This window comes from Fringilla coelebs, assembly GCF_963513975.1.
Source record: "Fringilla coelebs genome assembly, chromosome: 2".
Taxonomy (NCBI): domain Eukaryota; kingdom Metazoa; phylum Chordata; class Aves; order Passeriformes; family Fringillidae; genus Fringilla; species Fringilla coelebs.
The window spans coordinates 1,031,430-1,045,019 of NC_140029.1; the positions used below are offsets into that span (position 1 = coordinate 1,031,430).

Here is a 13,590-nt window from a genome sequence, read left to right on the forward strand (position 1 = left end):
AATCTAGAGTCCCCAAGCTGGTGGAATTGTGTGAGTCAGGTCATTGAGGCACTTTGTGTAGTTTGTTACCTTTGGTATCTCCTTGTGCTATGCATGTTCATTTCCCCTCTTTTAACCTCAGCAGAGCCCAGATCTGTCTCTCCAGCATAATCCATGATTGTGGCCTGTCTGAAAGTCAGCAGTGGGCAAGGAACTGCATTTTGCTTTCCTCAAAGCATGTGCCTCCTGACATGCTGTGATTTGAGAGCAAAAATACTTTCTCTCTTTCAGCCGTGTTGCTCATTGTCACTGTGGATCACTCAAGCCATGGACATGGCCACTTCAAAGCTGTGTCAGTGCGAAAATTGGAGAGAAACCAGAAGATGCAGAAGCACACTTGGTCTGTCTCCTCTGACTCACCGCACTGGGAGGAGGCTCTGGATCAGTGATGCAGGGCAAGCCTGGGAAATCAGGAGGAGCTCTGATTGTACTCCGTGTGTGCTGCCCTGCAGCCTGGGAAAGGAGAGGGGCTTTGGTGCCCGGCTGAAGCCTGGGAGTCCTCCGGGAGCTCCACGCCCGTTCTGCAGCCTTGGAGGCAGCCTTGGGTTTTTCCCTGGAGTTGCTCATCTTTGCTTCAATGTTTCCACAGTAAAGCAGATGAAGTAAGATATCAACAAGTTTAAAAAACCAAGCACGAGCAGTGACAAAACTGTGGACGAAAGATCTTTTAATAATATCGTTTTTCTTATATTAAATCTTTTGTCAGTAAAATTGTTGCTCCCAACTTTATGACTTGAGAACCACGTATATTTCTAACGCTTTTCTAGCATTTGTTATGCCTTTTGAGCTCCATGTACAACCGACTAGTGCCCCCGAGAGTAGTTTTCTCTCCCTAACAGCCTCAAGCACTCGTTTCTTTCTCCCAAAGAGGCTGAAGGCCGTGTGCTTCGTGTCCCATCGCACGCCCCCGGCCCCGCTATCGGCACAGGGGATTCGGCCCGGGGGCAGCCGTGTGGCGATGCTGCCGCAGCCGAGCGCAGCCCCTGGGGCCGCTGTCCGGGCGCGTTTGGCGGAGCACGGACACAATTTCAGCGCCGTCTGTCTTTGTGCTCCGCCTTGGTGCGGCCCGTGCGGGCGGAGCGGGGCTGGCGGGAGCCGCGCTCCCCTCAGAGCCCCTGAGGGCAGCAGCGATGGCGGCGCCGCTCCCTCAGCACCGCCCCGGGGCGGAGCGGGCGCACTTTGGCGCCAAGACGGGAGCGCGGCTTCTCCGGGCCCCGCTCGGCCATGGCCGCCCCTGCCGAGCCCGGGCACTCGCCCGGCTTCAAGAAGCCGCCGGCGCTGCTGCGGCTGAAGCGCAAACGTCCTGGGCGGAGGAGCGACCCCGCCGCCCCCGCGGAAGCCGCCGCCGCCCCGGCCCCGCGGGGCTCTGCGGCCGCCCGCCGCCGCAACCCCTTCTCCAGCCTGGACAACGCTCCGCGGCGGGCGGCGGCCGCCCCTCAGCCTCCGGCAGCGGCCCCGGCGGGCGGGGATCCATCGGCAGCGCCCTTCTGGCAGGTGGGACCGAGCCCCGGCAGCGGGGTCCTCCCCTCTCAGCCCTCAGCCATTGCCTTGAGCTCTCAGGCCTCAGCCGTCTCCCTGAGCCCTCAGCCATCACCCTCAGCCCTCAGCCATCACCCTCAGCCATGGCCCCCAGCCCCTCAGCCCTTCCCGATGCAGCCCGGGCTCGCCCCCGCCTCCTGCAAGGCCCTGCTGGGCTCGGGCTGTTGCTCCGTGCTGGGTGCGGGTCTTGTGCTCGCCCCGAGTGGGGTTTGTTTGCAGCCCGGAGTGCTGAGGGTCACTCGGGAAATGTCACTGCAAGGGCAGTTTTTAAAATGACCAGCCCGGTGCTTCCTTTGTGCTGTGCCTTATGGTGCTCTTTCATTCAGTTTTTAGAGCCGGCCTGTGAGGAGAAGCCCCTCGGGAGAGTGGAGCCTGCTGAAAGTTCCGACATCATCCTCGCCCTAAGCCAGGTATGAAACTGCACACGCTGCTGAAAAGATTCCAGCTGTTCTCAGGGCACACCGAAAGCTGAAACTGTTTCACTTGCTATTTGGTGGCCCATCTCTGCATAAAAGAATGTACTAACATGTCAGTATTCAAGGAAATATCTTACATTGATGTTTCCTGTTCTGGTGACAGTCTTTTAAACCCAGTCTTCTGCCTGACCTCACTGCTGTTGAGTTCCGTGGACAGAGATTGTTGCCTTTCAGTTTTCCTAACTATAATTTTACTGTTTCATAGTTTTATATGTAGTTGAGATGAGGATGTTTTTCACCAGACAGACCTCTCGCAGTATGGTTTTCTACAGAAATGGAGCACTTCATCAAGCACATAGGAAAGCAAGAATTCCTGAAAGCCAGACCTTGAAATTCAAACAAGAGTTTCAATAGATATTCTCTAATGTTGTTCTAGGTACAGAAACTGAAGTTCAAACTAAATTAGAAGGATAGGAAAAAGAGAACTGACTGTCTTGGAGGTGCCCAGGGCTTTTTTCAGCATGTGACCTTACAGTCAGCAGGAGAGGATGAAATGAAATAACCATTTTGGCATGGAAATTCTTGTCTTCAGAAACATCAGGCTCGGGGTTTTTTTGTTTTAATCATTTATCTTTTTATTTGTTCCTAGTTTATACTGTTGGAAGGACTTGATGAGTGCAAGCCCTCTCAATGTGGTTTTATATACAATAGAATGGAGTATTTCTATTTGAATCTGGTACTGAGTAAAAGAATGAAAATAATAATGTATAAAATAGTATATAAATAATATAATAATAAAGAATATAATATAATAAATAATATAATCATATAAATATAAAATAATAATATAATAAATAATATAATAATATATAAAATAATAACTGTCAGCCTGTGAACAGGTTTAATTCTCTGCGAGTTAACCGATGCTCTTTCTGCTTGCTCAGGACCTTCATTCACCTCTTGCTGTACCCAAAGCTCCCTCCTCGCCAAGACAGGAATTCCCAGCGGACTGGAGCATTAAAACGCGGGTTCTCTTCATGTCCTCCCAGCCCTTCACCTGGGCAGAGCATCTGAAAGGCCAGGAGGAGGCGCAGGGGGTGGCTCAGCACTGCAGAGCCGCGCAAACCACGCTGCCCCGGAGCGTGCAGGTGAGGGCCGGGCGGGTGCCTGGGGCCGCAGCTCTGCTCTCGGCAGCTCTGCTGTGCCCCTCCAACGCTCTGGGCCCCGCAGGAGCCGCGGCTGTGCACGGAGCTGCGCTGTGCCTTCCAGCAGAGCCTGCTCTACTGGCTGCACCCCTCGCTGCCCTGGCTGCCGCTCTTCCCCCGCCTCGGGGCAGACAGGAGCATGGCCGGGAAGGCCTGTCCTTGGGCACAGGACGAGGCCCTGCAGCAAGTGCTCATGAGTGACTGGTAAGTACAGCCTGATGGGCTGGGTTAGGGTGAGGTGAGGAGATTTTAATTAATCACAGAGTCGTGGCATGGTTTGGGTTGGAAGGGACTCTAAGGATCCTGCCATGGTGGGGACACCTCCCACTGCCCCAGGCTGCTCCAAGCCCCAATGTCCAGCCTGGCCTTGGGCCCTGCCAGGGATCCAGGGGCAGCCCCAGCTGCTCTGGGAATTCCATCCCAGCCCTGCCCACCCTGCCAGGGAACAATTCCTCATTGCCAAGATCCCACCCAGCCCTGCCCTCTGGCAGTGGGAGCCATTCCCCGTGTCCTGTCCCTCCATCCTTGTCCCCAGTCCCTCTCCAAGGCATCAGCAGGGAGCCCTGCCAGCCGTGCCAGCGCTGTGTGTTCCCTGGCAGGTCGGTGAGCTTCACCTCGCTGTACCAGCTGCTGCGGGCCCGGCTGTGTCCCTATTTCTACGTGTGCGCGCCGCAGTTCTCGGTGCTGTTCCGCGCGGCGGGGCTGGCGGGCAGCGCCGAGCCCACGGCCGCCATCGCCCCCACCACGCGCGGCCTGCGCCAGGCCATGCGCGCCGAGGGTAAGGCCAGCGGGGCCGGGCACGGGCACGGGCACGGGGCTGGCACGCGGCCCCTCACTGCCGCCTCTCCTCCGCCACAGGCATTGAGTTCTCCATGCCTCTGCTGGAGGAAAGTAGAGCCAGGAAACAGAAAAGCTCTGAGGAGAGTTTGGAGACAGAGACCGCTGAGGGCCTCGGAGTCGGCAGCAGCGTGGAGGATGCGGGGTAAGTAACAACGTTGTGTATCATTGGCATAAAGGGATGGGGCCATCATTGATCATTGCTCAGATAAACACCATCTCAGAGACCGTGAGATTTCAAAGGAGCAAGCATTCAGCCATAGATTCATTGCTCAGGTAAACACCATCTCAGAGACCGTGAGATTTCAAAGGAGCAAGCATTCAGCCATAGATTCATTGCTCAGGTAAACACCATCTCAGAGGCCGTGAGATTTTAGTGGAGCAAGCTTTCGGCCTTAGCTCAAAGTAGTCACAAGTTACTTCGTTACAAGGCAGTATAGAACTTTCTAACCCAATAGACAGTTGCCACAGGGTTTATTTTGCATTTCTAACCTATCACCTTTACTTACTTCTCCTGCACTGTGGATACTTTTATCCAATGGATTTCTAACTCACCTACACACATATGCTTCTATTATGACTTCTAAACTCTTAGTTACTCTATACAACCACACCCTTGCATTATAAACCCTTCACCATCTTATCAATACAGTTTCTCACTTACTTAAAGCATATTCTTACTTACAAGTATAGAAAATAAGTTTATGATTTTTCTACTTAATTCTGTTCTTTGTTCTTGATATCTGCTATTCTACTTAATAATGTACTTTATTTTTGCATCAATCCAAGCTCCTTCCAAGGCTGCAGATCAAACCCTCTTGAATCTGTGGAAGTTTCTCTTTCCATTTCCCACATCTGTGCAGTGCTGGAATTCAGGGGCATCTCCAGGCTTCTGCACAGTCCATTTGGAAAACCTCTCTCAGAGGCACTGCCCTCCTAACACTGATCCTGTGTCTCCAGGGAACCAGCTCCCAGTGATGATGATGATGATGGAAACTTCTCATGGCTTGAGGAGATGGGAGTCCAAGGCAAGGTGAAGAAACCAGACACTATTTCTATCCAACTGTATCCTTCCTCTGATCTTCCAGATGTGTGACACTAGAAAACCTTGCAGCTGTTACAGTGCTGTGGTTCACATTTAAGTTCTGTAGAAGTTTTTGAGAACCGTTTTCCAAATATGAATCCTCACATTTCTGCATGTTATGAGATACTGCAATTTTTTAAGTTACTTTTAAGTATTAAGTACTTTTAAGTATTTCTAGGATTTGAAGCCAGGATTAAGATTCTGCTTAATATCTGTAGAGCAGATTTGGGTGGGTGCACAGCTGGGTGGGGGTTTGGGTTTGGGGATTTTGGTCAGATGGGGCGTGGGGGGTCTCACTTCTCCAGCTTTTTGGCACACGGACGCTCCCCACTGCGCCGTGGTTTTTCCCTTGACTCGTCTCCCCAGGCGCAAGGAGAAGCACGAGGTGGAGGTGGATCACCGGCCCGAGTCGCTGGTGCTGGTGAGAGGCAGCAACACCTTCAGGCTGCTCAACTTCCTGATCAGCTGCCGCAGCCTGGTGGCGGTGGCGGGGCCGCAGGCGGGGCTGCCCCCGACGCTGCTGTCCCCGGTGGCCTTCCGGGGCGGGACCATGCAGACGCTCAAGGTGAGGGACGCGCTGGCTCCGGGAACGGGCAGGAGGCGGTTCCTTACCCAGGGGATCCCACCCTGCCTTGGTGGTGTTTCCCTCAGGCACCGCAGTGGGATTTTTGTGGCTAAAGCCTGAGTCAGCATTTTGTCTGCAGCACAGCCTGCTCCTGAATCCCTACAACACATCCCTGCACCGAACTGACATCCCAGCGTTCCCTTCCTCACCTCCTGAGAGACAAGAGGCTGTGCAGAGCTGCCCGGAGGGAAAATGTTAAGATTCTCCCCAGATCTTATAGGCTCTCAGACTATCCCAGCCCCTTGCACGAGGAGCCCCTGAGCCACAGCTCACCTTCTGTTCCTGCAGGGAATGGTTTGCATTGGGAGAGACCTTCAGGATCATCCCAGTCCCAGCCCCTGCCATGGCCAGGAACACTTTCCACTATCCCAGGTTGTTCCAAGCCTTGTACAGCCTGGCCTTGGATCCAGGGGCAGCCACAGCTGTGCCAGGGCTTCCCCACCCTACAGCCAAGAATTCTTTCCCTATATCTAACCCAAATTTATTCCCAGTAAGAACAGGATCAGGTTTTTTTGTTCCATCAGAGAAGTTCATCCAGGTCTTGTGCCCTTCCCTTCCCAATCCCTACAGCATTCCTGCAGGCCAGGGGTACATTTTAGGAGTTGTTACAGGACAGTAAAACCTCATGCAGTGCACAGGGAGTGGACAATACTGAGAAGTGTTTCCATTTTCAGTGGGGCTGTGGCACTGTGGTGTCAGAGTGGTGAGAACTCCTCCTGGCTGTGGTGTGTGCAGCACTAACCGCGGTGCTCTGCCCCCAGGCTCGGACTGTCAGCGGCCGTGCCCGGGTGCAGGGAGGCTTTGAGGACGTGTTCAGCCTGGAGGTGCTGGGGCCCGTCCTGCCGCACGCCCTGCACTCCCTGACGCTGGTGCTGGGCCCGGCGCAGCGCGGCTCCTTCCGCGCCCTGCTCAGCCCCCACGAGCCCAGCGCCGCCTTCAACACTCGCCCGGCCCCACCCCAGGTGAGGAGGAGCGCACACCGGGACAGCCCGGCCCTGCCCCGGACAGGGAGCACACACAGGGACAGCCCGGCCCTACCCGGAACGGGGAGCACACACAGGGACAGCCCGGCCCTACCCGGAACGGGGAGCACACACAGGGACAGCCCGGCCCTGCCCGGGACGGGGAGCGCACACAGGGACAGCCCGGCCCCGCCCGGGACGGGGAGCACACACAGGGACCTTCCCCCGGCAGGCCTGGCACCAGAATACCCGGGAGCACCACCTGCAGCCCCCGGGGCTCATCCTGCCCCAGCAGTGGGTAACAGGGAGCTCCCCAGCGGGATCCCATAACAGGGAGCTCCCCAGCGGGATCCCATAACGGGGAGCTCCCCAGCGGGATCCCATAACGGGGAGCTCCCCAGCGGGATCCCAGCGACTGCTGGAGCCACCGGCACTTCCCGCAGAAACCCCGTTCATTCCGTGTGTGTGCCCTCCACAGGAGGACGTGCAGCAGGACCTGCCTGCCTGCGGGCTGCACCCCAAGACTCTGGATCAGCTGCGTCAGTGTCCCACTCTGGGGAAATCCTCCCTCCGCCTGCTGGAGATGAAGGATTACACCTACACCTGGAAGGCCTAGGAATGCTGCTGGTCCCTGGAGCAGGACTCTCCCTCCCTGGGCTGCAGGTGCTGAGCTTGGGGCAGGGTGGGAGGGACACCCCACACAACTGCTGTGCAGGAACACCTCCAAGGGATTTGAGGGAAAGGAGGGGAAAGGCCTTGGACATCTCCTTTTTTATTGTAGAAAATGTTTTTAAAATAAAACGTGGTTTTATTGGTCTGGTTTGCCCCTGGCAGGTTGGTGTTCCCCACGCACACACAGCTTCTGTTCCAAGCATGGAATTTCTGCTCCTGCCTGGGGCAGGAACTCATAACCAGGTCAGAACTTGAACCCCCGCCCAGGGCAGGGGATAGGAACCAGATGAACTTTAAGGTCCCTTCCAGCTCAACTTGGGATCCTATGGATGGGTGGAATGCTTGGCAGAACCCCTTCCCAGCCCGTTCACAGCCCCCTGCCACCCTCAGCAGCTGCACCTTGGTGTGGCACCTTTTGGGTTGGGGTCATCTTTGAACTTCACAGGGAGGAATGGAGGGTCAGAGGCCCCAGGGCTGCTCAGCAGAGCTCCCACAGCCACCCTGGGCTTACAAACACAGCCTGCAGGGGAACAAGGGGAGGAATCAAATGGCTGCAGCACCTGAGCACAAGGAAAGGGGGCTCAGGCCTTGGCAGGGGCTGCCCAGGGAGCTCTGCAGTGCCCATCCCTGCAGGTGTGCCTTGGAGGTGGCACTGAGTGCTCTGGGCTGGGGACAAGGTGGCCGTGGGGCACAGCTGGCACTGACTGGGCTGGCAGGGCTGTGCCAGCCTTGGGGATTCCATGGATCACAGAGACAGGAAGAGGAGCAGGGTCTGACCAGGTGTTCTGAGTGTTTCCTTGCAGGTAGAGGGCTCCCAGGCCTTTTGGGGAGGGTGTCACTTTTCCACAGCTCTTGGCTGAGCACATTCCTGCAGGAGGGAACGCCACAGCTGAGGGGGAAGTAGAACCAACTTGTGTTTGTGCTCTCCAGCCACATTTCTATAATCTGGTGTCTGTTACTGGAAATGAAGCCTTGGGCAGCAAAACTCAGCCTTCCTGGTGGTGCCCCCGGGCTCTGGGATCATGGAGCAAAGCCCTGCAAACCGAACATGGGCACAGAGCAGCCCCTGAGCCTGGGCCAGCAAAAGCTTCCTCTGCCTCCAGCCCCTTTCTGTCTGCAGCAGGGGCAGTGTCCTGCCCCAGGATCCAGCAGGGACGCAGCTCTGATGGAACTCTCAGTGATTCACCATGGCTTTACAGAACTGCTGTGACCTGTCAGCTCCAGGAGCAAATCCCAGCTGCTCCCAGCCCTGGGATGCAGGGCTGCTCCTGAAGGATATGTGGCTCCAGGAATGCTGACCCCTCAGCTTTAAGCCATGAAATCCAGAGTAGTTGTTTTTCAGATGCAGTCTTTAGTGGGACTGGATTTCTCTGCTGCCGGGAGAGAACCCAGGTCTTTACCTTATGCATGGGAAAGAGGGATACAGAAAAAAGAAGCAAACAAGTACAGAGGCTTGTACATTCCCAAATTTGATTGTGTCCAGCTGTGAAGTCTGAGCTGCCATGGAGAGCATGGATTGCAGAGAATCCTCAGCAGCTGCGAGGTCTGAGCTGAGTGTGGAGGGAGCTGCTCCCAGCCCCGGGGTGGAGCCAGACACCCCCCAGCCCCCCCAGGGTGCCTCATCCCAGATTTCCTGGGATTTCACACCTCTCAAGCAGTTGCAGGACAAGCTCCACACATTTAGTCAGAGACCAAAGGCAAGATGCCAAAGGGAAAAAAGTTTAATTCAAGACAACCACGTCCATGAAATGAAGATCAACTGAAGCATTTTCGGAGCGCTTGGACAGACTCACAGGGGCTTTTCTGCCTCCAAACCAACCCCAGCTCCCTGCTGCACAGGAAACACCAACCCCTGTCCCTGCAGAGCAAGGAGACTCCACATTCTGTGACACTGACGGGATCCACACGGCTCCAGGTACCAGGAATTCCTCGGCTCCATGGACCCATGGCCAAAGGGTCCCTCACGTGAGGCCTGAGCAGCCTGGCTGGGTTTGTTCTGTCCCCAAACCCAGCTCAGGTTCACACCTCACAAAGACTTGTCTGGGACAAGCACCTGAACGACCCCAGTGCAGAAATCCTGGCAGCCTGCTCCTAACTCAGATCCCTCAGGGAGGGTGCACTGCCCCTTCCAATCCCCCGTGCACACAGATCAAAGATTAATGCTTCTTAAATAAAAAATAAAAAGCAGGAAAAGCTTTCTACATCCTCTCTGCCGTCCAGCTGCCCAAACTCTGATCAGGCTCCTCGAGGGCAGAGGATCCTTATCCTTAACATTTCATCCCAAGGAGTTATTTCGTAAAAGTTCAAAACAAAAACCACCAGACCCGTTCCTGCCATCCCCACGGCTGTTGGGAATCCTCACAAAGCCACTGCTGTGTGTGTGTTTCTCGCAGAAGGCATTTTGGCGTGTTTGAATTCCCGTTTCCTGGCTTGGCATCCGTTGGAATTACTGTTTACTGACCAAGGGTGAAGATTATGAACTTGTGCTGCTTTATTGACCAAGTTGGGTACAACAATTGAAGCGTCATTCTACCCCCTCCCTCCCCCCAAATCCAGTTGTAGATTTGTTAAGAGTTTAAAATTCACATGAACCACAAATCCGTACGATCAGCATCAGGCAGTGGATTCACTGGTTGGGCAGAGCAGCCCCAGCGGGAGGCCGGGCCGGGCCGCGGCCGAGCCCCCGCGTCCCTCCGGCAGCGCCGGCTCCGGCTGTCCTGGGCTGGCACCGAGGGGCAGAGCCCAGGCACGGCCCCCGGGTGTCCCCAGCACCTCCCCGAGCCCAGGGAACTCTGCGGCCACTACAAAACTGTATCAAAGGGTCAACGCTCTGACAGGAGAGGAACTGCAGGAGCTTCGGCCAAGGGTCTGGATTTCTGATGCCTCCAGAGTCTGTCGTCTGATTTAGTCGTTTAAGAAATAATTACATCACTAATGTAAACAATATAAACATACCAAAAACTAAGTATGATTTAAATACATTTGGATGGTACAAAAGAAAAACCTGTGGGTGTCTGTACAGTTTTTACAAGGTGGGAATCGCCGATGTATTTACAACATGAGAGGGGCAAATACCATTTCTTGTGCAGAGTAAAATGCTCAGAACCAGTGTCCCAGTAAAGCCAAGCTTAGCGGTGTGAGGCACTCCTGAACATGGTGGTATTGACCATGCTTTCCTTTGGTACGAGTCCCATGGCCTGCAGCGCCGCCGTGGCCGCCGTGGCTTTCGCGTGCTTCTTGTTAAGGCTGGCAAAGGTGGGCCTGTACTCGTTGCCATTGACTCTCACCTGGCACGGGGGAACCAGGGGTTAGCGAGGGGGCCGTGCCTGCCCCAGGCACACTCTGGGCAGCTCCTTTTTAGGGACACAGATCCCATGGCTGCCTGTCAGCAAGGACATTGCAGGGGGTCCCACCGTGCTCGGGGTTGGGAAGGACCTCACAGCCCATCCAGTGCCACCCCTGCCATGGCAGGGACACCTTCCACTGTGCAGGGCTGCTCCAAGCCCCAGTGGCCTTGGGCCCTGCCAGGGACCCAGGGGCAGCAACAGCTGCCCTGGGCTCCCTGTGCCAGGGCCTGCCCACCCTGCCAGGGAATTCCTCATTCCCAAGATCCCCTCCAGCCCTGTCCTCTGGCAGAGGGAAGCCATTCCCTGCGTCCTGCCCCTCCAGCCCTTGTCCCCAGTCCCTCTGCAGCTCTGCTGGAGCCCCTTTAGGGCCGGCAAGGAGCTCTGAGCTCTCCCTGGAGCCTTCTCTCCTCCAGGTGAGCACCCCCAGCTCTCCCAGCCTGGCCTCAGAGGGGCTCCAGCCCTGGGATCCCAGAATAAAGTGCTCCAGGGACTCGGTTTGGCCTTTCCAGGAACAGGACTTGCACGTTCCAGCACCGAGACGGCTCCACCATCCTCAGCCAGCCCCGTGAGGTGTTTCTATCAAACAGAAACATGGATTTCACCCCTGGCAGAGAGAAAGCAGCACAGGGGCAGGCAGCCCAGACCCACCTTGAAGATGAAATGCTTGCGGTGATCAGGCCCACTGTCGTCCACCAGCACGAACTCGGGGGGCGTCCACCTCCTCTTGTTGCAGATCTCCATCAGCGCAGACACCGGGTGCTTCCCTGGCACACAGACACGGCAGGGTCAGTGCCCACCCAGCCTCTGGCAACTGCATCATTCCAGACAAGGAACTCACCTGAAAGATCCTTCATCACCACGTAGTGGCCGGACCTCTTCTGGGCCTTCTCTCCCACAGCAACCAGCCCTGCGAACAACACAGGCACGCTGACATTCGCCATCCCACTGACATTCCCCGCTCCCCCTGACCCCGAGTCAGCAGCAGAGCACAACCAGGGATCACAGGGGACACCTGGAGACTCCAGCCAGCTCTCAACCCTCCACCTCGTTCCATCCATTCCACTCAGCACATTCTTCCCAAAGGCTCCAGGAAGACTCTGAAGCAGCCAGGAGGAGAAAACTTTGAGTGGTCTCACACAAGGCAGAGAACACCTGGTTTTCCATGGCAACCTGGTTTTCCATGCCCTCTTTGGAGAAACAATCAACAAGGCAGACAGTGAGGAACATTCTCCTACTGTTTTGTGCAGCCCAGAGTAACCCCCTGCCTTTAGTTTGCTTCAGACACAGGAGCACAGGAACCATTCCCCTTATCCAGAGATGTCCCTGTGTCCCCTCCTGCCAGGAGTGACACCACAGACCTGGACTCCTTGTGCTCTCTGAATTTACAGGGTTCCAGCAGCCTCAGCTGAGACCTCCATCCCACCTGGGAGCAAAGCAGCAGAGAGGGGAACAGCCCCAAAGGGCTGCAGGGAGCACAGGCTCTGCTGGAGTCACTGGCAAACACCAAAGCTCAACATTGCTCTTCTGAAAATCTTACAAGACCAAAAACGAACTGAAGAATTGCCAGAAATGTCTGAAATTCCAGTGGCAATCCACCAGAGAAACTCAAGTTTCTCCCCATGGATTTTTGCCATTCTCAGACTTCAACCTTTCAATATTCCTTTGTTTCTTACCTCCAGTTTTCCTGCTGTGGCTTTGGTGAACAAAGACAGGGAGATACTGCAATTGCTTCCAGTGTCTTCCTGTTCCTTCAGCTTTTCTGGGTGGCATTTGGGTTTCTTTTGCTTTACAGGAAAATCCTTCCCTCCTTACCAGATATTCCTCCCAATATTCCTGCAGCCCCTAAGCAGGGCCTGCCCAAGGGGTACGAAGCCACCAGAGACAATCCCTGAAGGAAAGGCTGAGGGTTTCCCCCCTTGACAGAATTTTAAACCCAAACCTAACCAGGGATTCTCATCCTCCTCATTAAACTCTCTCCCTGCTGCTGAGTCACTGACACTCCACTCCACCTCCTGCCTCTGGAACCTCATCTGGGAATTTCAAACAAGCTGCAGCCTCCTGAGTCACTTCCTGGGACCAGGAATTGTATCTTACTGGGGGCTGGTTTATATAGTAATAAATATAAATATATATTTATTAAATAATTATTAAAATATAAATGCTAGTATTTATAAAATAAAATACTGTTTTACACATTGAAAAATGTCTAATAAATTCCTTACAAAACAAACCTGGGTGGTGGGTTAATAACAGCCTTCCTGTCAAAGTGTGGACTTTAAAACTCCTCACAGAGGTTTAAAAAAGAAAAAGAGTATGCTTTACCCATTTAATCACCCAAGAACACAGATGTCTGAAAAACTACCTGTCCTCAATATATAATCCCTAAATATATAATCCCATGTCCTAAATCTGTATTATATATATAATATATAATCATGTTTCCTGCTTGTCTGTGAGCCGGACACCTCCTGCCCCTCATCTCCCTGTGCCACAGACCTGGGTGGCCCAAGAGCAGAGGGAATTCTGCATCCAGGCACAACTTCTGTGGGAATGATCAGCTGAGGCTGCACATGAGCAGAAGGATTTGACAGGCAGGAAATGCAAAGCCCAGCTGGGCTGTCTGAAGGCTGGCCCTGCTTCAGGCCAGGAGGAGCCCTTGGCAATCACTGCCACCAGGCACCTTTGGGGCTGCATTTCCTTCTTTGCACAGAAAGGTTGTAAAGAAAAACAGGTGAGGAGTTTGGCTGTTCCAAGCTCAATTCTGAGCAGTGACAAAGCCAACACAAGTCCTGAGATCCCAGAATGGTTTGGGTGGGAAGGGACCTTAAAGCCCACCCAGGGCACCCCTGCCATGGCTGGGACAC

The 13,590-nt window shown here is 54.6% G+C and overlaps 2 protein-coding genes across 4 annotated transcripts in view; one reads left to right on the plus strand and one right to left on the minus strand.

Moving 5' to 3' along the window:
- Positions 1-1,263: 1,263 nt before the first annotated feature.
- DONSON (DNA replication fork stabilization factor DONSON) lies at positions 1,264-7,323 on the plus strand (the record flags this gene model as incomplete). Its single annotated transcript, XM_084200972.1, has 10 exons — positions 1,264-1,533; positions 1,905-1,988; positions 2,939-3,142; positions 3,225-3,403; positions 3,799-3,977; positions 4,058-4,181; positions 4,997-5,101; positions 5,487-5,685; positions 6,507-6,707; positions 7,186-7,323. The coding sequence occupies 10 exons, from the start codon at positions 1,264-1,266 to the stop codon at positions 7,321-7,323; spliced, it is 1,683 nt and encodes a 560-aa protein (XP_084057098.1).
- Positions 7,324-9,147: 1,824 nt separating this feature from the next.
- Positions 9,148-13,590, minus strand: part of SON (SON DNA and RNA binding protein) — a 37,372-nt gene continuing 32,929 nt past the window's right edge. For 2 of the 3 annotated variants that reach the window (XM_084201175.1, XM_084201174.1), the window contains exons 10-12: positions 11,565-11,633; positions 11,375-11,490; positions 10,523-11,302 (exon numbers count right to left, since the gene is read on the minus strand). In XM_084201175.1, the coding sequence (XP_084057301.1) occupies positions 10,688-11,302; positions 11,375-11,490; positions 11,565-11,633 (800 nt within the window). In that variant the 3' untranslated portion in view covers positions 10,523-10,687. Of the gene's footprint in view, positions 11,303-11,374; positions 11,491-11,564; positions 11,634-13,590 lie in introns of all 3 variants that reach the window. The other variant, XM_084201176.1, reaches the window with a different exon arrangement.